We start from the raw sequence: 23,131 nt of genomic DNA on the forward strand, positions 1-23,131 counted from the left end.
CAACACTTTTGCATGGGTCCTAGATGGCAACTTGGCTACCCCCATTACTCATTGATGGGGACGTAAGCATCGGATTTTTTAGCCCGTTGCATTAATTAAAAGCATTTGATCACTGTTAATGAGTTGGAAAGTTCGTTAAAAAAAATCTAGTTGTCTGTTTCACATTATGTAATTATTAAGGTACTTAGGCAAAGGACAACAGAAAAGATTCCAAGGAAAATACCTAATGAAATTTTATTACAGAAGAAACATTTTTAACAGACTAATTTTATTCCAAGGAAAATAAAATACCTTTGAACAATAGAGGGTCTCCATCAAATGCAGTAGCATTCAACGTAGAAATGTAGGAATAAAACTGGAAGAGTTCGAACCTGATTTTGCAGCTAGGGAGCACAACTAACTCTTCTCCCAATTTTTATATGCGTATTTTACTCAGATTATTTTATTTCTTGGTTTAACGAATCATTTACTCCTACCTCCTCCATTTTAATTCCAAAACCAAATATTCTCTTGGAAGATTTATATTATGAGAAAAATGCTCAGAACCAGAAAAGAACTTAAAAGTAGAACACACAATAATTCAGGACTTGCTCTTTTCAGGAATAGCAGACACATTCATTAATGAACTAGAACATGTTCCTCTATAAACAAGAAGCAACACAACTTTTCTACAACAAATAAACAAATTCCCTTGTGGGCACAAAGAGAGAAATAAATATAAAGAACCAAATGTGCTCTCACAGTTGAATTCAGAACAAGTCTTTGCACATTAATTCAAAGTAACTAATATTTATTATATGATTTATATCCATTATTTGAATAAAAGAATTTTAATTTCATATATGTACACACTAACACACACGTGTAATGGTTTCAATTGACCTCGTACTATCGTGGAACAGAGATACTAATAGACATTTCGTTGAGTGAATGTTGAGTGGAACTATTGCTTAGGTGTCCTAAATCAACTTCTACTGCGACCATATTTGGATTCATTCTACCATGTACAAAAAAAGCAGGCTCGCGAGGAAATGGCAACTCAATGCAGAGGTTACTTAGATATGAAACTACTTCTGCCATTTGTGGCCTATCATTAGGATTTTCTTGAACACATAGTAAACCAACTTGGATGCATCTAATCACTTCCATTTGAGAACATGATTCATGTAGATTTGGGTCCAGTATTTCAAATGGTGTCCCATCTCTCCATTGCTTCCAAGCCTACAACCATCTCATCATATTAAACACTGAAATCATGTGTATGTGTGTGTATATATATACACTTTATTAAATTGATTGAGAAAAACTAGTTGTTTGGTACTTACATGACTCAAGAGACCATCGTTGTAGTAAGAGTCATAAGAACTTGAATTTTTTTTGCCACTAACAATTTCCAAAATCATAACTCCAAAACTGAAGATATCAGATTTTTCCGAATATTTTCCTAACATAGCATATTCTGGAGACATATAACCACTGCAAAAAGGAAATCAATAATATTAAAACAACAAGCAATAGTAAAATACATAAAGAATAACAATAACTTCTTTGTGGATAATCTAACCAAAATAAATATTATGCTTATCTATGTATAAGATGCACATTAAATAGTTAAATGGTTATCATTGTAACGTTTCTAAGTATCTGATCTTTATAAATCCAATTTAACACATGCCAAGTGTATTTAGATGGTAAGCAATTAACAAGTTTAGAACTTACTATGTTCCGACAATTCTACGTGTTCGTCCTTGATCTTGATCAATAGCAACCATTCTCGCCATGCCAAAATCTGAAATTTTAGGATTCATGTTGGCATCTAATAAAATATTACTAGGTTTGATATCACGGTGTATAATTTTGAGGCGAGAATACTCATGTAAATAAAGAATTGCTCTAGCAATTCCGCCTATAATTTTAAATCTCTCACACCAACTTAATAGCCTATGCAGTTCAGAACCTGCAAAATTTATCAAGGAAGGTACAGGTGAGAGATAACAAATAGAATTCCATGAATACAAAGAAAACAACAAGGAACTTTATAAAAATTAAGCTCAAGGGATTAACAAACTAACCGAATAAAAAGTAGTCTAGGCTCTTGTTAGGAACAAATTCATAAATAAGTATTTTCTCTCCTTCTTGTAAGCAAAATCCCAATAATGCAACAAGATTTCTGTGTTGAAGTTTAGCTATCAGCAAAACTTCATTCTTAAATTCTGCAATGCCTTGCTCGGAAGTTATTGACAATCTTTTTACCGCTATTTCTCGTCCATCAGAAAGAATACCCTATATAAATAACTTAGCAATTAATACAAGAAGAAAACAAAATAAAGTAACATGTATAATTGTATATATTGTACTAATAATTTCATCTCTCACCTTGTAAACTTCTCCGAATCCACCTTTACCTATCAAGTTTGAACAAGAAAAATTGTTTGTTGCTTCTTCAATCGTAACTAAGTCAAATTGCAATGACTCCAAAGTAGTACTTTCGTTTCCAACTACACAAAGATATGCGAAATATGAATAGCATGCAGCATAAGAATAAAATATATAATTGCTAAGCTTAATTAGAAAACGAAAGTTCATAAGGACTGATTTTCCTTTTTACACACATTACATACAATTTTCTTTAAGGATAGCCTTATAACGCCGCAGAGCATTTATCCGCCGGAAATGATAGCCAAAGAAATAAAGCATCAAGAAAGCAACAATAGGAACAGTAGACGCTATGATAATCTTTAATCTTCTTCTGCCACTTGGTTCTCCTGCATAACAATCAATATTGCCCGTGAATTCAATAATGCAAGTGTATCTTCAGTGGTTTTCATAAATATCGCTTAATAAGTTGAAGTATTATTTCCAATAAGTTGAAGTATTATTTCCACTTTTTTTTTTTTACCGAAGATATGGAGACTCGAACCCGCAACCTCTTAATTGAGTATGGAGAGACTATGCCATTTGAATTATTGCTTCTTAGCTATTATTTCCACTTGGGAGTCTTAGCATTTTGTTCAAATATTATGAATTTAATTTTGAGACAATATTAAAAATAAAAGTTTTACACACAGTCAAATAATTTTATTTTTAAGTCACAAAGTCAATCTCATCTGTTTTTTTTTTTTTTTGTTAAATAGACAATGACTTTTGTAAATAATATGATGAATAAGGGACTCTAGAGTTGACCCAATAAAGTAAAAAACACTTCACCTCAAATTACGTCCTAAACCTTAACATTAGGATAACTATCTAGACACCTGATGAATTAAACATCCAGTCATTGTTAACTATGCATGAGTAAATCGAACAAAAAAAAAATAATTATCCAATTAAAAATCATGAATATAATAATCTGCATACCTATTAATTGAACATCTAACATATCTATTGTTCACATTGTTTAGCATTCTTATTGTCTACCTATATTTTTTCTTTTTCTTTTTTTACTATTAGTTTAAGTTTTTGGGACAAGTAATGTTATGGCATGCTATCAAACAGTCTAATGGCTCTTAAAAGTAAGGTTGAAACTCCGGATGGCATGCTATCAAATAGTCTAATGGCTCTTAAATTTATTTGAGGATGATAGTTAAGAACTATTAGATAATAATTTAGTTAAATCTGTCAAATTATTTAAGAACTTTTAACTATGAACTTCACATTTAGTTAATTGTAAGGATATTTTTACCTAAAAGTAAACAAAAATTTAGCATAAAATAAATAAAAAAGTAAAAAATTACAAAATTAAGCCAAACTAAAAGAACAAGTATTAGAATAGATGGCAGGGAAGCAAGAGGAAAGTTTTACCTGAAAGCTTAGTTTGATATTTACCAAGTCTAGAATTAGGTAGTGAATTCCAGGTGGTAGGAATAGTAACATTGGAGTAAAATTGGCGTAATCCGAACATCAAATTGCAGCTTGGAGAAACAACCATCCCACCATCGGTTCCCAAACAGCACATAGGAATATCCTTCATTAAATCATTCAAACACTTACTGCAATCTTCTCTCCACAGATCCGGAGTGCACTGAACAAGTGTATATACATTCTTAGAACCATTCAAGCTCGCGTGTTTTGTTGCAAATTTCTTCATCTTGCTCTTCGCCTCTTCAATTGCCTCGTTCAACGTGCTCGCCAACAACCACCCGTAGCTTCCTTCATTGCCCGGATTGCTGCCATTGTTGTGAACGATGTACTCAAGGCGAGGCCACTCATCCAAGGTAGAGAAGAACGAACGATTCGAGTAGCGAAGGAAGCATTGGTGGTACCAAATTATGCCTTCTTTCGAGTTATTCCCACACCTTGACCCTATTTCCTGCTTTGCTGTTTCTACGCACTCTTGGCATGTCTGGTTGCTGACGTCACCGCGGCACATGTACATCCCATAGATTGTTTCGTTCGGGTGGCCGCCGCCGGCGGTGGCGTTGTAGAAGCCGGCGGTGGCCGCGTGGGAAGAGAGGGAGGTGAGAAGGGTTTGGAGGTTGGATCTGTAGATGGTAGTGGGAATAATGGGAGAGATGGTTTTGTTGTTTAAACAATCGCATTTCAAGTAATCAAGCTCATTACTATGATTATTATTATTATTACTGGCTTCGGTTATGAACAAATTGAAGGTGGTGATGAGAGTGAGAAAGAAGCAAAGGTAGTTGAATAATATGAGTTTAAGAAAAGACATTATATTACATCATTCCTAACTAACTCTGATCTTTCGTGTTTAATTAAAGTGGAGAGTAATTAGAGGGAGATTATTGATATGGGTGGGTTGATTGGTTGGTGGTGGCTAGAACATGATCATTTCAACAACTATCACTATAGCCAGCTGGCCAGAATGGAATCATATTCTACATTAGATGTAATTGATTAAAAATAAGGGAAAAAATTATTATTTATATATGTAGATAACCACTAGTTATCTTGCAGTCTTTTGGAAATATGAAAGCTATGAAACACATGGAAAATAGTCTTTTGATTTATTTTATTTATTCATATGTTTATTATTATTTTATGCCAAATTGCCAAGTAGGTCCATCCATTTGCGCATAAACTCGAGAATACTTTCCCTAATCAATTTATCTCTTACACCGCTATATCTTTTTCTACAATAGTATTATTTGTGCAACTATGACATTTTTTAATTAAGTTATAAATTATTTACGAAAATCATTAGCTATACTTTAACTGACAAATAACTACCACTAACTAGCAAGTGTATGTGTATACGCCAAATGAAACATTTTTCTTTGCAAACCGACAAGAATTAATTGAAGATATTTAATAACATAGTAAGAGGTTTACCTGAAAGTGGTTTACCAACAAAAGGTTTGGGTAGTTGGTACCAATTAATAGGAAGATTAGCGTCGGAGTAGAATCGATGTAAGCCAAACATCAAATTGCAGCTTGGATACAAAACCATTCCACCATCTGTTCCCAAACAGCAGATAGGAATATCTTTCATCACATCATTCAAACACTTGCTGCAATCTTGACTCGACAAATCAGGTGTGCACTGAACAAGTGTATACACATTCTGAGACCCTCCCAAGCTCACATGTTTTGTTGCAAATTTCTTATTGCCATTGGCAGATTTCGCAGCCTCAGCAATGGCATCGTTCAACGTGGTTGCTAACAACCATCCATAGCTCCCTTCCGTGGTTATATTCGACGTTTCGTGATGACTGATGTACTTAGGCCGCGGCCATTCGTCCACGGTTGAGAAGAAAGAGCGGTTGGAGTAACGAACCATGCACTCATGGTACCAAATTATGGCTTCTTTGGAGTTTGGACAACTTAAGGCTATTTTCTGGGTTGCCATTTCAATGCATTTTTGGCATTTCTGGCTCTTGATGTCGCCCCTGCACATGAACATGCCATAGATTGTTTCGCCGGTGGCATCTCCGCCGGAGGAAGTGGTGTTGTAGAACTCGGCAGTGGCGGCAACGGAAGAGAAAGAGGTGAGGAGGGTGTGTAGGTTGGATTCGTAGGTGGTGTTGGGAGGGAAGGTTTTGTTGGTTGAGCAACTGTGACTGAGGTACTCAAGTTGGTTATTGTCATTTGCTTCGTCCATGGAAACTTTGAAGAATAAGAAAAGGCAAATTTGGAGTAATATGGGTTTGAGGAAAGACATAGAAATAGCTTGATCGTTTGGCGTTTGGATATGGATATGATTGTTGTGAATATGCAAAAGAATGATGCCTTGATTGGTTAGTATGGAACATTAGAGGCAAATAATCAACAAGTTTAGTCAGTTGTCTTGGCAAAAGTAGTTTTGATGACTTGTTACATACGGTGGTGTTTTTGGAAAAGAAAAAAAATAGAGTCTGGCAATAAGAAGATTCAAATGAGAATATAGAAATTTGAATGGTCAAATCAACTATATATGTACTACGTGTCAGGTATATGTCCATGGAAACTCAAACACATTCATTCATGGAAGTTTTGCAACTTTGGTAGTAGCTAGCTACAAGATTGATGAGATAAACGAATCTGTGAAGCAGGCAGCGCTGAAGGAATATCAGAAGTCAGATTATTTTCTTTTTTTTAGACAGGTTTCGATAAGAGTGTCTATGGATCGGATCGTATCCGTAAATCTGCAGAAAATATCCGCATTTGCAGATCGGATCCGATCTGCACCCTTTGCGGATCGGATCGCGGATATCTGCTCTACATCCGCGTATTCATAATTAAAAATATATATATGTTTGGTATTATATTTACTTATTTATATGTTTTAGTTAGTAATTATTATTCATATATTGTATTATTTTATTTTTATTATTTAGAAAGAGTTTGATTAAAAATATTTTAGGAATAAATAAGTTTAAAAGTATGAAAGAAATATTTTTATTGAATTATTTTACATTGAAATATGATTAAAAAGAGAAGATTTAATTATGCGGATATATCCGATATTTGATTTGATCCGATCCGCACATTTGCAGATCGGATCGGATCCGGCACTAAAAAGTGCGGATATCATATCCGATCCGATGAAAATTGTGCGGATCAGATCAAATTTTCGGCCATATCCGATCCGATCGATCCGCGGCACCTCTATGTTTCGGCTCAGTCCAATAAGAATTAGGGGTCCATCTGATGGACCCACGATTCGACAGATTATCGACCCGTCCGAACCATTAGATGATACGATACCCTTCATCAATGTTCGGATAGCTGGCGGAAGTTTTTAGATAAATGGGTCCACTCAAGGACAAAGGATAAAAGAGAGGGATTTATCTTTTTCCTAAGAGTCGTCACATTTTTTTATCTTAATTAGTCTCTTTTTTGTACGGATATTTACTTTAATATCGAAGTGTCTTTGTAGATAATTTCACTTACCAATCAAGTATAACGTAATCCACCAACCTTTTACTCCGCAGATCTCGCACTCAAGATCCGACCCCATCCTACTCAACCTTTCATCTCAACAGACCTAAAAAACCAAACAAAACATGAAGTCAAAAGAATCAGATTACTTTCAACAGAGCATATCACAAATGTTTTTTTGTTGTTTTTTTTTTTTTTGTCAATGTTGCTTTTTATACTTGTATCACAAATGTTTTAGAGTTTACAGGGTCAACTCTCCACTAAACTACTAACGAGTAGAATGAAAATTCATAATTGGGCTGGCTTGGCCTTCTTATTTGTTGGGCTAAGCCCATATGATAAAAAACAGAAAATTAAAATTCAGACAAAGTAAGGGCCCATTTAACGCACATGTAATGATGATATAGTGGATGACACGTGGACAAATAGCATTGCGACACGTGGCATAATCTGACACGCAGCAAAATAGCATTGTAACATGTGGCATATCCATCTACGTTAGCATGCCATGTGTCGTTGACCGACACGTCATCATACTATTACACGTAGCCAAATCATGAGGTGACACATGTTACCAAAGGTCCACGTCATCAAATCACATCAGCGCATTGTTAACGAAAAATAGGTCAGAGACTACTATAATACAATTTTTCCAATCTCAGAGACGTAATTGACGCAATTAGAATTTCAAGAACAATTTTAGTACACGTCATCAATTTCGGAAACCACTATAAAAATTTATCCAAATCTCTTTCAAAAAGCTCTTAAACAAATAATTACTTTATTCAAATAAAATACTTGATACAGAAATACAAAGTAATAATTTGTGATATGCTATCCAATATTAAGTTTTAATTACACTAATAATACCTATCAGTACTAAACTAAATTGTATAAATATTCAAACAAATACAAATAAAAAATACTAATATACATGATTATTCTTCTCTAAACACTCACTGTATTATCTAATTTTATTCATATCAGTCTAAGCTAACTAAATCACTTATTTATATTAATTAAATAATAAAATTACATTACAAATGTGACAACTTGACAACTTGTGATATTATCAACTTATGTATTTATGAGTTGTATGGTGATGACTTTTAATTAAAATCCATAACTTTTTTTTACCTTTTGAATTGGTCAAACTTTACAAATAATACACTTTTGGGTAATATACATATATTTAATAGCGTCTTATTATGTTTATATTCAATTATTATTTAAAAATTGGTATCATTAAAAAATATTTAAAATAATTTATATTCTCAATAAACTAAAACTTTTTTTACTTTTTAATTTTTTTTCTTTTAATGGATCAATAATGCATTTTTGTTAGTTTACTCAAATTTTTTTTTGTCATAAAAGAAGGGATTGCCAATTCAAATACATTAATTCTTAATTGTACTAATTATCATAAAATTATTTCTTTTAAAAAATTTAAGTTGATAAAAAAAGATAATATAAATGATTATACTTCTAATACTAACAAATAAGAGAATATTTTTTTAAAATATGATCTTTTATATACGATCTTTAAGTGAAATAAAAAAAAGCAAAGAAAATTTGATGTAATGAAAAATTACACCTAATAATATGGTAAATAATTAAAGAGAAATCACCAAAAAATGCATATAAATTATCTTGACACAGGTAAAAATATTTTTAAATTTTGTTATCAACAAAAATATTCTCAAATAATTTTAAAATGTACAAAAATTATCATGTCATGATTAAAGACCTGTTCTGTTAACGAAAAAATATGGTGACTCATTTACTATATAAAGAGCTCCATTGCAGCATTATTCTTTTTTGTTAACATAGAATATCTTTATTCATAGGTGTGTACTTTGTCACGTTTTAAATTATTTGAGAAAATTTTTGTCGATAATAAAATTTAAGAGTATTTTTGTGGATGATAAAATAATTCAGATGCATTTTTTGTAGTTTATCCTGTGTTAAAAGTTGAATGAACTATCATCAATACAAAGCACTTCTTCAAACAAAATAACGACGAAAGAGTGAATCGCTAAGTGTGTGTTTGGATTACAGTTTGCAAACGAGAGTTTGTATAAAATTGATTTTGCAAACTTGGATTTTGATGAAAAGTAAGTTTGTATTGAAGTGATTTATGTTTGGCTATCTTTATATCAAAATAGATTATAGTAAAATAAATATTATTTGGATTACACTATTCAAAATCACTTTTTAATGAAAAATTACTAAAATAGACATCAACTTAAATAATTTTTTTATATTATCCAGTTATTTTAATTTAGATATTTGAATAATTTTATTAATTAATTTTATAATAAAATTAATATTTATTTATTAAAATAAAAATAACATATAAAAATTAGCAAAATATATTTTATATTAAAAATAAGAAATATGAATTATATATATAAGAGTATTTAATCAAATATATTATATTTTTTCAAATTTTAAATATTAACGTGAAAATGTTAATTTAGTATTTTTTTACATCGTATTTTTGTTTTAATATTCTCAATAATCTTATTCTTAATAATATTTTAGAATCCAACGTTTATGATTTTATTAATACATATGATTAATTTTTTATTTAATTTATTTTTTTTAATGGGATCATAATTTATATTATAAAAAAATTACAATAAAAAATTGTATATACTAGAATTATAATTATACAAAAGAATACTAAAAATAATAAAATTAAATATTTATCCTGGTAGAAATGGAAACAAATCTAAAAGTTTTTGATGATGTATTTTATATAGTATATTTTTAGTTCTTTTAATATTCTTTTTTAGTACCTATAATTTTTTACTATTATTATTATTTATGGTTACTTTTTTGTTTAATTTACTTTACCTAATGTGATCAATAAATCATATTATGGAAAGATAATAATAAATATAATATACAAAAATCACAATTATAAACAGTGTATAGTGTCAAATAAAAATTTAACAAAAAAATAAAAATAATAAATAATAGAAAAAGAGAGTTCATATAAGGAGAAATAATAAGAATTCCATAAATAATACAATAACATGTCTGAAGGATAAAATTGGTAAAAAAAAAAAAAAAAAGATATTTAGTGAAACGCAGAAGCTAGAAATTGTTACTTCTGGCAAACTTGGGTTTGACATCAAAATCACTTCTACGTTTGCAAAATCAAAAGTTAGTCAAACAAAAAATTGAAACTTTCAATAAGCTTAAACGTGCTTTTTCTCTTCAAACGAGTTTGTCAAACACACCCTAAGATGTTGAATACAAGAATGTTATCATTGTCAACCTCAAGGATCACTTTAACTTTTAGGTACTCTTCTCCAAATCCCTAATTTTATTCCACACTTCACTCTCCTTCCTTTCCTTCTTCTTCATCTTCGATCTCATTCCTTCACTTCATTCTAAACCCCCATCCAATCGCCAAGTTTATAAAAGTAGAGTTAACTATCAATTTAGTATTTGAAAGATTCACTTGCTTGACAGAAAAGTCTCTCAAAAATTTTTTGACAAAATAATTTTTGAATGATTTAAAATTGTGACAAAAATAACCAATAAATAACATATTTTTTATAAATGACAAAAATTTTTATATTTAACAAATGATAAATCTATTTTATCTTAATTTTGTGATAACATTTGAATAAATATTTATAAAGTTTTGGAGCAAAATTTTATCTCTATTTTTTTTTCAAAATAATGTGGTCATTCTCGATGAAAATTTTTATAAAAAAATTATTTGACATAAAGTTACCAAAATTTAAAAATGAAAAGATCTTATTTTTCTAATAATATGTTCAAAAATTTATATTAAAATTTGATCCCCAAAATTATATTTTAGAATATATATTTAATATTTAGCTTTTTTGCGTGTTTTTAAATTTTTAAGGAGCTTATTTGTCATTAGTATCTTTTGAAGTTATTTTTATTAGCGATATGAATTTTCGAGTACCATTTCTTATGCTGACCAATAAGTTACTGCATGCACAAGACGGAATTGTTTAAGCAGACAAGTGAATTGACTACTTGACCCATCCAAATTGGTTATTTGGTAAAAGTAACTAATTCTTGGGAATGGATCATCTCAATTTTTTTTCAATTGATGGAATAAAATGTGATTTTTAATCTTTCAATATTTTTTCTTGGTTCTATAAAATATATAGTGAGAGATCACATTTTATCCCTTCAAGTAAAAAAAAATTGAGAGAATCCAATCTCTTAATTCTTTAGTTTTGGCAAATTTTAAAAGTAGAAACAATTAAACAAAGAATAAATATTAATCTCCACCGCTGGTAATTTCTTCTAAGGACCATTTTGGCCCCAACAAAAAAAAATATTCATTTCGGCCCTTGTTCTTTAACATTGTGAGACTAGTTAATTTCTTCAGAATATGTTTATGTAATACGTTAATTACGAATATATTCTCAATTTAATTTTTATAAGTAAAAATAAAATAAAAATTGCTAATATTTCTTAATTTTACACAGTAAATTTAGTCAATATATTTAAAAAATATATATATATATATATATATATATATATATATATATATATATATATATAATCTAAACAATATATTTAAAAAAGTAACAAATATATATATATATATATAATCTAAACGACCCTAACAACTAGTCAAAACACAACGAGACTCCCAACAAAAAAATCTATCAATCATAATTAGTTTTTAACGGATAAATCAATAGTTTAATATGTCACACGAATTTATTTCATTAATATAGAAAAAAAATAACAAAAAGATTAATCAGCTTTATAGAAATAAAGAATAAAGGTGAGAGACGTAATTTTTTTATTAAATCTCGTTGTGAAGGTCGTTTAAGATTTTCTCTTAAAAGAATAATCTCCAATAATTTTAATACTACTTTCACTCTCTAATATGTTTGGTTAAAAAGAAAAAAATTTAAAAAATTGAGTATATTTTTATTTTTTTAAATATATTAAAATAAAAAATATTATAAAAAATAATTTTATTCTTATATTATAAAATATATTAAAAAAATAATATTAAAAGTCAAAAAACATAACAAGTTTTTTACTCCTTTTTCTTTTAATATTAAAATTTTTTATTAATTCCCATCAACTTTTTTTTTCATTATTCAACTTTTTATTCCTAATTTTTCTCCTCGATCGAACAAAAAAAAAAAAAAAAAATCATTTTTCGTTCCATTACCTATTTACCTTTCCTCCCTTTCTCGTTGCTTCTATTTTCCTCTCAAACCAATATAGTAAGTTTTGATTGCAAGAATGTTGTCATTGTTCTCATCCTCACCAATCAAATTAAGGTATGCTTTTCAATTCTCAAATTCTGTTCCCCACTCCGCTCTCCGTCTTTGCTTCCCTTCAACTTCATCCCTACACTCTCACTCTCAGCCCCAATCACTTGATGAAGCTGTTGATTCCTTCACTCGCATGCTCTCTATGCGTCCTCCTCCATCCATCATCCAATTCACCAAGATTTTGGGATCTCTTGCCAAGGCCAACCATTTCCCCACCGCCATCTCCCTTTTTCAGCAATTGCAAGCCAGGGGAATCGCTCCCAACTTGTTTACTTTGAACATCTTAATCAATTGTTGTTGCGGCATGAGACGTATGACGCTTGCTTTCTCTGCTTTCGCCAAGATTTTCAGGATGGGTTTTCAGCCTGATGCTGTAACGTTGACAACAATCCTGAAAGGCCTCTGTCTCTGTGGGAATGTTGAAAAAGCACTGCACTTTCATGCCACAGTGCTGGCTTATGGATTTCACTTCGACCAAGTCACTTATGGGACCTTGATCAATGGGCTGTGTAAGATTGGACACACATCAGCTGCTATTCAAGTGTTGAGAAAGATCCCACAGCATGGAATTGTTCCTAATGTCGTAATGTACAATCCAATTATTGATAGCCTATGCAAAGTTACGCTTGTAAGTGATGCTTTTCATTTATATTCTGAAATGCTTGCTAAGGAAATTTCTCCCAATGTTATCACGTACAACACTCTAATTTATGGATTGTGCCTTGCGGGTCAACTCAAGGAAGCCATTCTTTTGCTAAATGATATGATTCTCATAAACATTACTCCTGATGTTTATACCTATAATACTTTGATTGATGGGCTATGCAAGGAAGGAAAGATCAAAGATGCTAAGAGTGTATTGGCTGTAATGGCAAGACGTGGTGTGAAACCAGATGTAGTTACTTATAACAGCCTAATGGATGGATATTGTTTGGTTAATCAGGTAAATAAGGCAAAATATGTATTCAACACAATGGCCCAAAGTAGAGAGTCACTTGATGTTCAAAGTTACAATATCATGATTAATGGCTTCTGCAAAATTAAAATGGTTGATGAAGCCTTGAATCTCTTTGAAGAAATGCGTCGTAAGTACTTAGTTCCAAACACAGTAACTTACAACACTCTTATTGATGGCTTGAGCAAATCAAAGAGAATCTCTTGTGCTTTGGACCTTCTTGTCGAGATGCATGAAAGAGGTCAACCTACTAATGTAGTCACTTACAATTCCTTGTTGGATGGGATGTTCAATATCAAACGAGTTGACAAGGCACTTATGTTATTCAAGGAAATGAAAGAGAGTGGCATTGATCCAGATATATATACATACAACATACTTATAGATGGGCTGTGCAAAAGTGGAAGACTTATAGATGCAATAGAGATTTTTCAAGATCTTTCCGATAAAGGCTATGGTCCAAATGTGAGGACATACAATATTATTATCAATGGGTTCTGCAAAGAGGGCTTGTTTGAAGAAGCATTGACACTCTTGTCAAAAATGGAAGGCAATGGTTGCTTACCAAATGCTGTGACTTTTGAAACTGTTATTCGTGCTTTGTTTGAAAAAGATGAGAATGACATGGCCGAGAAACTTCTTCGGGAAATGGTTGCTAGAGGCTTATTGAATTGATAAAAGAAGGTAAGATACATCAACTCAAATTGAAATTACATCTCATTGTTGCTGAATATGTATCATAGTTTTGTAAATTTTGTGTTTGTTGGGTCAGAGGACTTTGGCAATGCCATAACATTAATTAATTTTGCACTTTCGATTTTTGCAATTGCTATCATCTTTTTGAATTCCACTATATTGATTCTTTAGTTGATATTCCTAGTTATAGCTTACAGATTTAGTGTTTAAGATCTCTTTATAGCAATAGTGTTCTTTACTGTTATTCTATGAGATCATGTATTTATCATGCTACAAACTAAGCGAAACTAAAAAGATTGAAAATTTTGTTTTGTTGTTTATTGTTTATTCTCTGTTATTCTGTTGTGCAACTTATTTTTCCGTATCTTTGTAGGTACCATATATATATATATATATATATATATATATATATATATATATATAACTAATTCCTATGACTTTTTATCATGAGCAACCATGAGCTATTGTTTATTTGATTGAATCCTCTAGGAATTGTTGTAAAAGGAAATTTAAATAGGTACTAAGGATTTATTCTTAGGCTATATAGTTTTCACTTCTATCTTAAAAATAAACCCACCTTCTAAAATGCATGTTCCCTCTTTTCATCAACCTAAGCAACATCGAGTCAAGGTTAATATGGTTTAGTTATTTCAAGATTTTTGGCCATTTTCTTAATTAATGCTACTCAGTTGTATTGCTGGGAAATTGCTTCTGCTGAAAATATGTACATTATGAAATACTTTTTCGGAGAATGTTTTTCTGTTAATTCTTAGATGAATTACTTCATTATTTCTTGTGTATACATTATTCCATTGTCTCTAAGTCTCTTTTTATTAGCATTTTAAATCAATTTGAGTTGATATGTGATTAGCTTACTAATCTGTAATTCACATCTACAACAAAAAGATATTGTAAAAAAAAGGAGTATATATTTGGAATAAGTAGTGCTGCTTATCTAGTACTATACCGTATAAACATCGAAAATGTTGTTACATAACTACATCAAAGGAGAGATTAAAGCAAGACCAGAAAAGGAAAAAGAGAGATTAAAGTTATCGAGGATGAAATTTACTTATTGACATTTCATTTATAGAGAAGGTTGTTGAACTTTTGCCAGATTGATGACTAGAACTTGATTCTTGTGCAACTGTTTTTGGATCCATGAAACCACCATGCAAGAAAAATGCTGGTTCTTGTGGAGATGGCAAATCAAGAGAATGATTATTAAGATATGAAACTATTGTCCCCATTGTAGGTCTAGAATTTGGGTTTTCTTGAACGCATAATAAACCAATTTGAATGCATTTTATAACTTCCACCTGGTTATAATCTTCCTTTATTTTTGGATCCAATATGCTTAATGGTGTTCCATTCCTCCATTGTTTCCAAACCTGTAGCGAACAATTCAAATTCTTACATTACAAATAAATGAATTTTTACCTGCATCCGTCTGTTAAAGTTAGTAGAAGATTAACAAAACAGATCTTTACATGAAAAAAATGAAGATATTAGCACTCACATAATTTAAAAGACTTTCTGCAACACGATTTGAAGTATAAGAATTTGCATTCTTTTGTCCGGTAACAATTTCTAGAATTATTACTCCAAAACTAAAAACGTCTGATTTTTCTGAAAATTGTCCAAGCATTGCATATTCTGGAGACATATAACCACTACAAAATATATGACAAATTAGTTAAAATTATACTGTATTATAGATTAAAAACTGAAATAGATCATATATATGTGTGAGAATTTGAAACTTACTATGTACCAACAATTCTATTTGTTTCTCCTCTGTCTTGATCAATGTCGACTATTCTAGCCATACCAAAATCTGAAATTTTTGCATTCATATTTTTATCCAGTAAAATATTACTCGGTTTTAAATCACGATGTATAACTTTAAGTCGTGAATATTCATGTAAATAAAGAATTCCAAGAGCAGTTCCTCCGATAATTTTATAACGTTGATCCCAGCTTAACTTTTGTTGTTGACCACCATCTACAAAATATTTCAGAGTTTAGAGTGGATATGGATAGCAGAACCAATATGAGAGTTTAGTTTAGAGTGAAAGTGTCAAACCAAATAAAAAGCAATCAAGACTTCCATTTGGCACGTATTCGTAAAGTAGTATTTTCTCTTGTTCTTCTATACAAAAGCCCATAAAAGATACTAGATTCCTGTGTTGAAGCTTCGCTATCAGCAAAATTTCATTCTTGAACTCAACCACACCTTGTTTAGAACTTGTAGAGAGTCTTTTTATAGCTACATGTCGGCCATCAGGAAGAGTACCCTAAAATATATTTAATTATTGAAGTTATAAAGCATGATATTTGAAAAAAAAAAAAGAAAGAAAGAAAGAAAGAAAAGAACTACATTCTCACCTTGTAAACTTCTCCAAATCCTCCTTTGCCAATCATGTTCTGGTGAGAAAAGTTGTTCGTGGATGCTTCAATTATAGAGAAATCGAATTGCAACCCTTCTAAAATGGCACCTTCACCACCAACTAGACCAATATGTTTGAATTGTTAAACAAGTTTATAAGCTTCTTGAATGCTACAAATTAAACTAATCAGGATAGTTTTTTTCTTTTTGAAAAAAAAATGTATTCTTACAGTTTTCTCTAAGAATAGTCTTGGAATTCTTTTTTTGTCTTCTTCTTAGCAAATAGCAGCACAAAGTGAAAAGCAGTGCCACAATAGCAATGGGTACAACGATTAGGATAATTGTTCGTGATCGACTTCTTTTGTCTGTATATATAAAACGCCAACGTATATCATTTCGATGCCAATACTAAGAAATAACTTGGTAATAATAGACCAAAAAAAAAAATTTGTGAAGTGCTAAAAAAATATACAATATCTAGTGTACGCTATTGAATTGTAAATGAATAAAAAATAAAAAATGAAAACTCATGTGTAATTACTTTAATATAAAATTGATCATTTTAAAAAAGTGACTTCTAGCAGAGTATAGGTGGCTTCCTATCTCCTATGGCAAAGTTTTAATAATTTTTCCTTATCAATCTCATATGAAAAAAACGTGAGGTTTAGAAAAAAAACACGTTCAAACAAATAATTATATTTAGTCGTTCATTGAAAAATTATATGTAGCAATGGCTTGCAAAGGAATAGCTACCGTTGAAAAATAATCCCCATAATTATATATTGAGAAAGTCTAGGACCATCATGTTTATTAAAATTTTGGTAGTATTTAACTAGTAAACAAAAAGTGAGTAATTTTACTTTATTAGATAAAATTTTATTCTATTAAAAATATTAATAATAATTAATAAATGACTATAAATCACAAAATTTGCTGACTTCTTAGTAGTTAGCACTGGAAAAGGCATAGCCTAAAGTCAAAGAGCAAATAATAACCTAGCTAAGACGGCAATTAGTAAAAGCCAAGTGCATAGCCAAGCTAGAAAACTAATTCCAGTTCAGTTCACCTTAACACAAAATTAATAATCAAAGTTAATCATCCATGTTACGTACCTTAGCAGATAAATCTTGATCTCATAGCGAAACAAAACACATACAAATTAAAATGTTCACTCACATGAAGACCAGATGTTGATGACAGCTAGGAACAGTTGTTAAATTATTTAACATAATATATTTCATCATTTTAATTAATTATTATAAGAAGTTAGATACTTTGATCTTTGAGTTATACATACCTCTGGAATTTGATGATGGTGCTGGGGACGGTGCAGGTTGAAGTGATCGATAGAAAGGGTAAATCTCAAACCGAATATTGCAATTAGGGTACAGAATCCTCCCTCCTTGCTTTCCTGCACAGCACTCAGGAAGGTTCGAATTGATCAAACCATCCAAACAGCTTCTACAATCTTCCGGCGACAGATCCGGCGTGCACTGAGCAAGACAATAAAGATTCTGGAATATGGATATCGCAGCTTCCTTTGTAGCGAACTTCTTTGCACCGATGGGCGCGTTGGCCGCTTCGTCCGCAGTTTGATTCAAGGTTCGATACAATAAACGGTTGAAGCTTTGTTGGTCTGTCATGTTGGTGGGGCTGGACAACGCGTAGCCAGGGTAGCCAGGCGCCACCGTCACGCGCGAGAAGAACGACGTGTTTGAGTACCTTACCATGCACTCGTCGTACCACATAACTGCCGCTATGGAGAGTGAACACTCTGTGTTTGTTGAAAGTCTTTGACTTGCGTTTCCCACGCACTCGCCGCATAGCTCAGAGGGTATGTCTCCTCTGCACATGTATAGTCCATAGACTGTGTCGGCGGGGGTTTTTCCGGTGACGGTGTTGTTGTAGAATTCGGTGTTGTGGGTGGCCTTGGAGGATAAGGAAGAGAGGAGGGTCCTGAGGTTGTTTTGGTAGGTGGTGTTGATCGGAGTGAATCTGTATTTTGAGCAAACCTGGTAGAGAAAATGAGTGTCCTCTGCTTTTGTAGTAATTGATGAAAAGTTGAGGATGCTAATAAGGACGAAGAATAATACATTGAAGGAAGCCATGGCTGCTAGTACATGGTTACTTCATCTTTTTTTAGTTTTGAGTGAATATGGTGGATAAGATATGACAATTAATTGGAGTTCGAAACGTGGCTGTATAAATTTGCAGGAAGAACACTTTGACCTGGATAAACTCGCAGTAATAATCCAGGGTATAATTTTTAAGATGAGTGAACAAGAGTAATTAAGAATTTGAAGACATTAGCTAATCAAGTAGACAAATTTAATTTCGTAAGTTTCTAACTATCAAATTAGAAACATGTGGTGGGATAAAATAAAAATTAAAACAGGGTTCCATCTGAATTTGGGGATCTCAAGCACGCCAGGTGGGTGGCAGCGATCTTTGCCAGCCATTTTTCGAGAAGAATCGTTTAGGAGAGTTGCAAATGAGGGCAACGTTTTCTAAGAGCTAGTGATAGAAGTGAGTCAGGAGTAAGTTCGAATGAGCTGTCAAACTTGAATCTAAAATTAAGTTATTAAATGAGTTGGATTTGAGTTTCATTAGTTTGTGAGCTGACCTCGATTATATATATTAATAATTTTAATTATTTAAAATTTTATATTTATTTTTTATATATAATTTTAATGTAGGACATAAATAAAAAAATTATAATTTATTGATAAATAAATAATATATAAAATTATAAATTATGTTCCTATTATTTAAGCTAATTCGTGAATTAGAGTCAACTCGTGAGTTTTCGGTGAGTCGAGTTTAAGCTTAAAAAATAGACTCGATTATTAATGAGTCGAACCGTGAGTCAAGCTCAATTTTAGTATCAGATGAGCTTGAGCTTAGTCTAGCTCTACTCAGTTCGGCTCACTTCCAACCTAGTTAGAGGCGTAGGTTTCTGAACTCGTCGACGTTGGTTCAGCCATAGACGCAGATCAGCGTCGAGAAGGAAAAAAAAAACAAGAAGATCAAGAGAAGGTGGAGGAAGATCCAAATCTCCAGTTCGTCGACTAAGGTTTATATAAGCACAAGGGTTATATAAACTCTACACGCCATCTTCTTCTTTTTCTAAATCCAAGGAATTATTTGTAGCATTAGATTATCCCTTCTCCTATTCGATCTTTTTTATCAGTTTCAGAATCAGATTAAAAATATGCATCCACTATATGATTCTATATGTTAAGTAACTATGTCCATTCAAAACATGATGCAGCCACTCTTCCAAGCTAGCAGCAGAAGATAAGGATAAACATAGTGAAAGAAAAATTTTTTATTGGGCTAAGAACTGTGTAATAGAAAAATGAATGAGGTTTATTTGCACTTTTATTTTCTTCAATTATTCTTGAATTGTTGATTATTGTAAATTTCAGCTGTGAACTAACATTTTTAGTGTTTTCATTGAGGTGATCTGCCATGAATTCAGGAACTCGCATTTCCCACTTGGAGGAGGTGTGCCAACAAAATCAATATGAGATTGCAGCACTGCAACATAGTCAGATCGAGATAATGGCTCATCTTGCTGGTACCCAAGAGCAGATCGGCTCCGTCGAAATCTCTCTGAAAAACATAGAAAATGTTGCGTGATTTGTTGAAGCAAAAACCGATCACGTTCGAGCATAGAAACCCCCACAATGATTCCAAGTTTTCGGGTGACTCACAGACGGCTCGTTGGCCAAAGGGGATGAAAAGCGAGCTACCCATGTTTGACGGTGAGGGGTTGAAGAGTGGACATTTCGAGCTCGCGAGTATTTGGAGCTTTACTCGGTTTTGGTGGCATGGAGATTACACATGCTTTCTTTTCACATGATGGATGCAGCCTACACTTAGTACCGTTAGTGCATCAACAACTCCATCAACTACACCTAGGAGAGTTTCCTTGAGGCTCTCTGTGTTTCTTTCGGCCACAATATTTTCCACGATTCAAAGGCATCCTTGAAGGAACGTAAACAAGTCTCCACGGTTGCAGTCTATCAACATCAGTTCGAAGAGTTTTCTAATCAGGTGACCGGACTGAACGAATAATGGATTGTTTTGTTGTTTGTGGCGGGATTAATAGACGCAATGAAATGTGAGCTTATGCTAGCCAAACCACAGTCGTATGTTGAAACGGTAGCCCTTTGCCAAGCTCCATGAGCAAAAGAATCACGGCAGCGCATTGAATCTAAGACCACATAGGAGACAGTGGAGGGGGGCTGGGGGGACACACCACCTCAATTCAGCTCCACGAGGGGTGCACTTTCTCGTACATCTAGCTTCTCTTCAAACGCCACAAAAGGGGCCTCGGTCGCAGAACGTTTATTCCAACCCGATGCAGTTGGGAATCGGATGCTAAATAAGATGGTTTCAGCTGATGTTATTGCTTCATTATTCCTACACTTAAGGGTGATTGATTCTGCACTTACATCAGAGGAAACACAATAGGATGAAGATGCGCAATTATTGTTAACTGAATATCATGATGTGTTCAAGGAGCCAGAAAACTTACATCCACCTAGAGACATTGAGCACTAGATTCATTTACAATCGGGGACTAAACCAGTCAATGTGCGTCCCTATCGATACCTTCACTACCAAAAAGAAGAGATTGAGAAGTTAGTGGAGAAAATGCTGTAATCAAGGCTAATCCGTGAGAGTCATAGTGCGTTTTCCAATCCCGTCCTATTAGTGCGCAAGAAGGATGGAAGCTACTATTTTTTCATCCACTACCGCGCCCTCAACACTACCACCATCAAAGATAAGTTTTTCGTACCCACAATTAATGAGATATTAGATGAATTATATGGTGCTGCCTATTTTTCAAAAATTGACTTATGTTCGGATTATCATTAGATTTGGGTCAGGGATGAAGATATTCCCAAGACAGCATTTTGCACTCATTTGGGTCACTACGAATTTGTAGTGATGCCTTTCAGCCTCACCAATGCCCCGTCCACCTTCCAAGCCACCATAAATAAAGTGTTTCGACCACATCTTAAAAAATTTGTTGCTACTTCTTCGACGATATCCTCATTTACAGTAAGTCCAAAGAGGAGCACATGGTGCATTTAAGAACAGCCTTGGCCGTGTTACAGCAGCATTAGTTTGTTGCGAAGCTTTCTAAATGCACTTTTTGGCAAACCTAAGAGGAGTACCTTGGTCATGTGGTTAGAAGGAACAGAGTTCATGTTGATAATTCTAAAATATAAGCCATTGTTGAATGGCCTAAGCTTACTAGTCTGAAATAGCTGCAAGGTTTTCTTGGCCTCATGGGATGGGCAATTTGTGGACCAATATGCGCAGTTGGCTGCCCCCTTCACCGAGTTACTTAAGCGTAATTTCCACTAGGATCAGGTTGCTAAGATTGCCTTTGAGAAGCTCAAAACTGCCCTTACTCATACATCGGTATTGGCACTGCTAGACTTTACTCTTCCATTTATTGTTGAAACTGATTCATTGGCACAAGGGATTGGTGCGGTTTTGTCGCAGCAAGGTCATCCCATAGCATATTTTAATAAGAAGCTAAAATAGTAGACTAATGGTAGCATTAGCATATGTACGAGAGCTTTATACCATCATCCAAAACGTGGCGAAATGACGACATTATTTGTTGGGGTGCCGTTTTTATATCAAGGTGGATTCGTAGGTGGTGTTGGGAGGGAATGAAGGTTTTGTTGGTTGAGCAACTGTGATTGAGGTACTCAAGTTGGTTATTGTCATTTGCTTCGCCTATAAAAAATTTGAATAAGAAGAAAAGGCAAATTTGGAGTAATATCGGTTTGAGGAAAAAGACGTAGAAATAGATTGATCGTTGGTGTTTGGATATGGATATGATTCATATGATTATGAATATGCAAAAGAATGATGCATTGATTGGTTAGTATAGAATATTAGAGGCAAATAATCAACAAGTTTAGTCAGTGGTCTTGGCAAAAGTAGTTTTGACGACTTGTTACATACGATCGTGTTTTTGGAAAAGAAAAAAATAAAGCCTGGCAATAAGAAGATTCAAATGAGATTATAGAAATTTGAATGATCAAATTAACTATATATGTACTATGTGACAGGTATATGTCCATGGAAAATGAAACACATCCATTCACGAAAGTTTCGCACCTTTGGTAGTAGCTAGCTACAAGATTGATGAGATAAACGAATCTGTAAAGTAGGCAGCGTTAGAGGAATATCAGAAGTTAGATTTTTTTTTTTTTTTTGGATATGTTTTGTTCAGCCCACAAAAATTAGAGGTCCACTCAATGAATTTATGACCTGACGAATTATCGACCTGTCCGAATCATCAAATGACACGATATCTTTCACCGACTAAATTTTTGGTGGAAGTTTCAGATAAATGCGCCCAAGTGAAAAGATCTATTTGAAAACAAAGGATAAAAGGAAGGGATCTATCCTTCTTCTTAGAAGCAGCGTCACATTTTTTACCCTAAT

General features: G+C 32.6%; 2 protein-coding genes and 1 long non-coding RNA gene across 7 annotated transcripts; 1 reads left to right on the plus strand and 2 right to left on the minus strand.

Annotated features, from left to right (window-relative positions):
- Window positions 1–769: 769 nt before the first annotated feature.
- LOC112775279 (cysteine-rich receptor-like protein kinase 19) lies at window positions 770–6,810 on the minus strand. Of its 4 annotated transcripts, none has more exons than XM_072226469.1 (7): window positions 5,290–6,810; window positions 2,622–2,765; window positions 2,377–2,498; window positions 2,073–2,283; window positions 1,720–1,789; window positions 1,326–1,476; window positions 770–1,221 (listed from the first exon to the last, which is right to left on the minus strand). In XM_072226469.1, the coding sequence occupies exons 1-7, from the start codon at window positions 6,116–6,118 to the stop codon at window positions 889–891; spliced, it is 1,860 nt and encodes a 619-aa protein (XP_072082570.1). In that variant the 5' UTR covers window positions 6,119–6,810; the 3' UTR covers window positions 770–888. The 4 variants fall into 4 exon arrangements, with proteins under 4 accessions (XP_072082570.1, XP_025674606.1, XP_025674608.1 ...); XM_025818821.3 differs by having other exon boundaries at window positions 1,720–1,957; XM_025818823.2 differs by having other exon boundaries at window positions 3,802–6,339.
- An 8,361-nt stretch (window positions 6,811–15,171) lies between these two features.
- On the minus strand, window positions 15,172–19,925 carry LOC112775284 (cysteine-rich receptor-like protein kinase 25). 2 transcript variants are annotated; one of them, XM_025818834.2, is made up of 7 exons: window positions 17,949–19,925; window positions 16,882–17,016; window positions 16,651–16,772; window positions 16,349–16,559; window positions 16,030–16,267; window positions 15,782–15,935; window positions 15,172–15,653 (listed from the first exon to the last, which is right to left on the minus strand). In XM_025818834.2, the coding sequence occupies exons 1-7, from the start codon at window positions 18,757–18,759 to the stop codon at window positions 15,315–15,317; spliced, it is 2,010 nt and encodes a 669-aa protein (XP_025674619.1). In that variant the 5' UTR covers window positions 18,760–19,925; the 3' UTR covers window positions 15,172–15,314. The 2 variants fall into 2 exon arrangements, with proteins under 2 accessions (XP_025674619.1, XP_025674620.1); XM_025818835.2 differs by lacking the exon at window positions 16,882–17,016.
- On the plus strand, window positions 19,587–22,701 carry LOC112775290 (uncharacterized). Its single transcript, XR_003189511.3, has 2 exons — window positions 19,587–19,724; window positions 19,923–22,701. It is a non-coding gene; the product is annotated as an uncharacterized lncRNA (long non-coding RNA).
- The last annotated feature ends 430 nt before the right edge of the window (window positions 22,702–23,131 follow it).

This window comes from Arachis hypogaea, chromosome 19 (genome assembly GCF_003086295.3).
Source record: "Arachis hypogaea cultivar Tifrunner chromosome 19, arahy.Tifrunner.gnm2.J5K5, whole genome shotgun sequence".
NCBI lineage: Eukaryota > Viridiplantae > Streptophyta > Magnoliopsida > Fabales > Fabaceae > Arachis > Arachis hypogaea.

Excerpts from the sequence above, each read along its gene's own strand:
- LOC112775279 (XM_025818820.3), bottom strand. The coding sequence starts at position 4,669 with ATGTCTTTTCTTAAACTCATATTATTCAACTACCTTTGCTTCTTTCTC. Across the intron at positions 1,477-1,719 it reads CGTAGAATTGTCGGAACATA|TGGTTATATGTCTCCAGAAT; the intron begins GTAAGTTCTAAA and ends TCCTTTTTGCAG. Across the intron at positions 1,222-1,325 it reads ACGATGGTCTCTTGAGTCAT|GCTTGGAAGCAATGGAGAGA; the intron begins GTAAGTACCAAA and ends AGATGGTTGTAG.
- LOC112775284 (XM_025818834.2), bottom strand. The coding sequence starts at position 18,759 with ATGGCTTCCTTCAATGTATTATTCTTCGTCCTTATTAGCATCCTCAAC. Across the intron at positions 16,268-16,348 it reads TCTTGATTGCTTTTTATTTG|ATGGTGGTCAACAACAAAAG; the intron begins GTTTGACACTTT and ends AATATTTTGTAG. Across the intron at positions 15,936-16,029 it reads AATAGAATTGTTGGTACATA|TGGTTATATGTCTCCAGAAT; the intron begins GTAAGTTTCAAA and ends TATATTTTGTAG.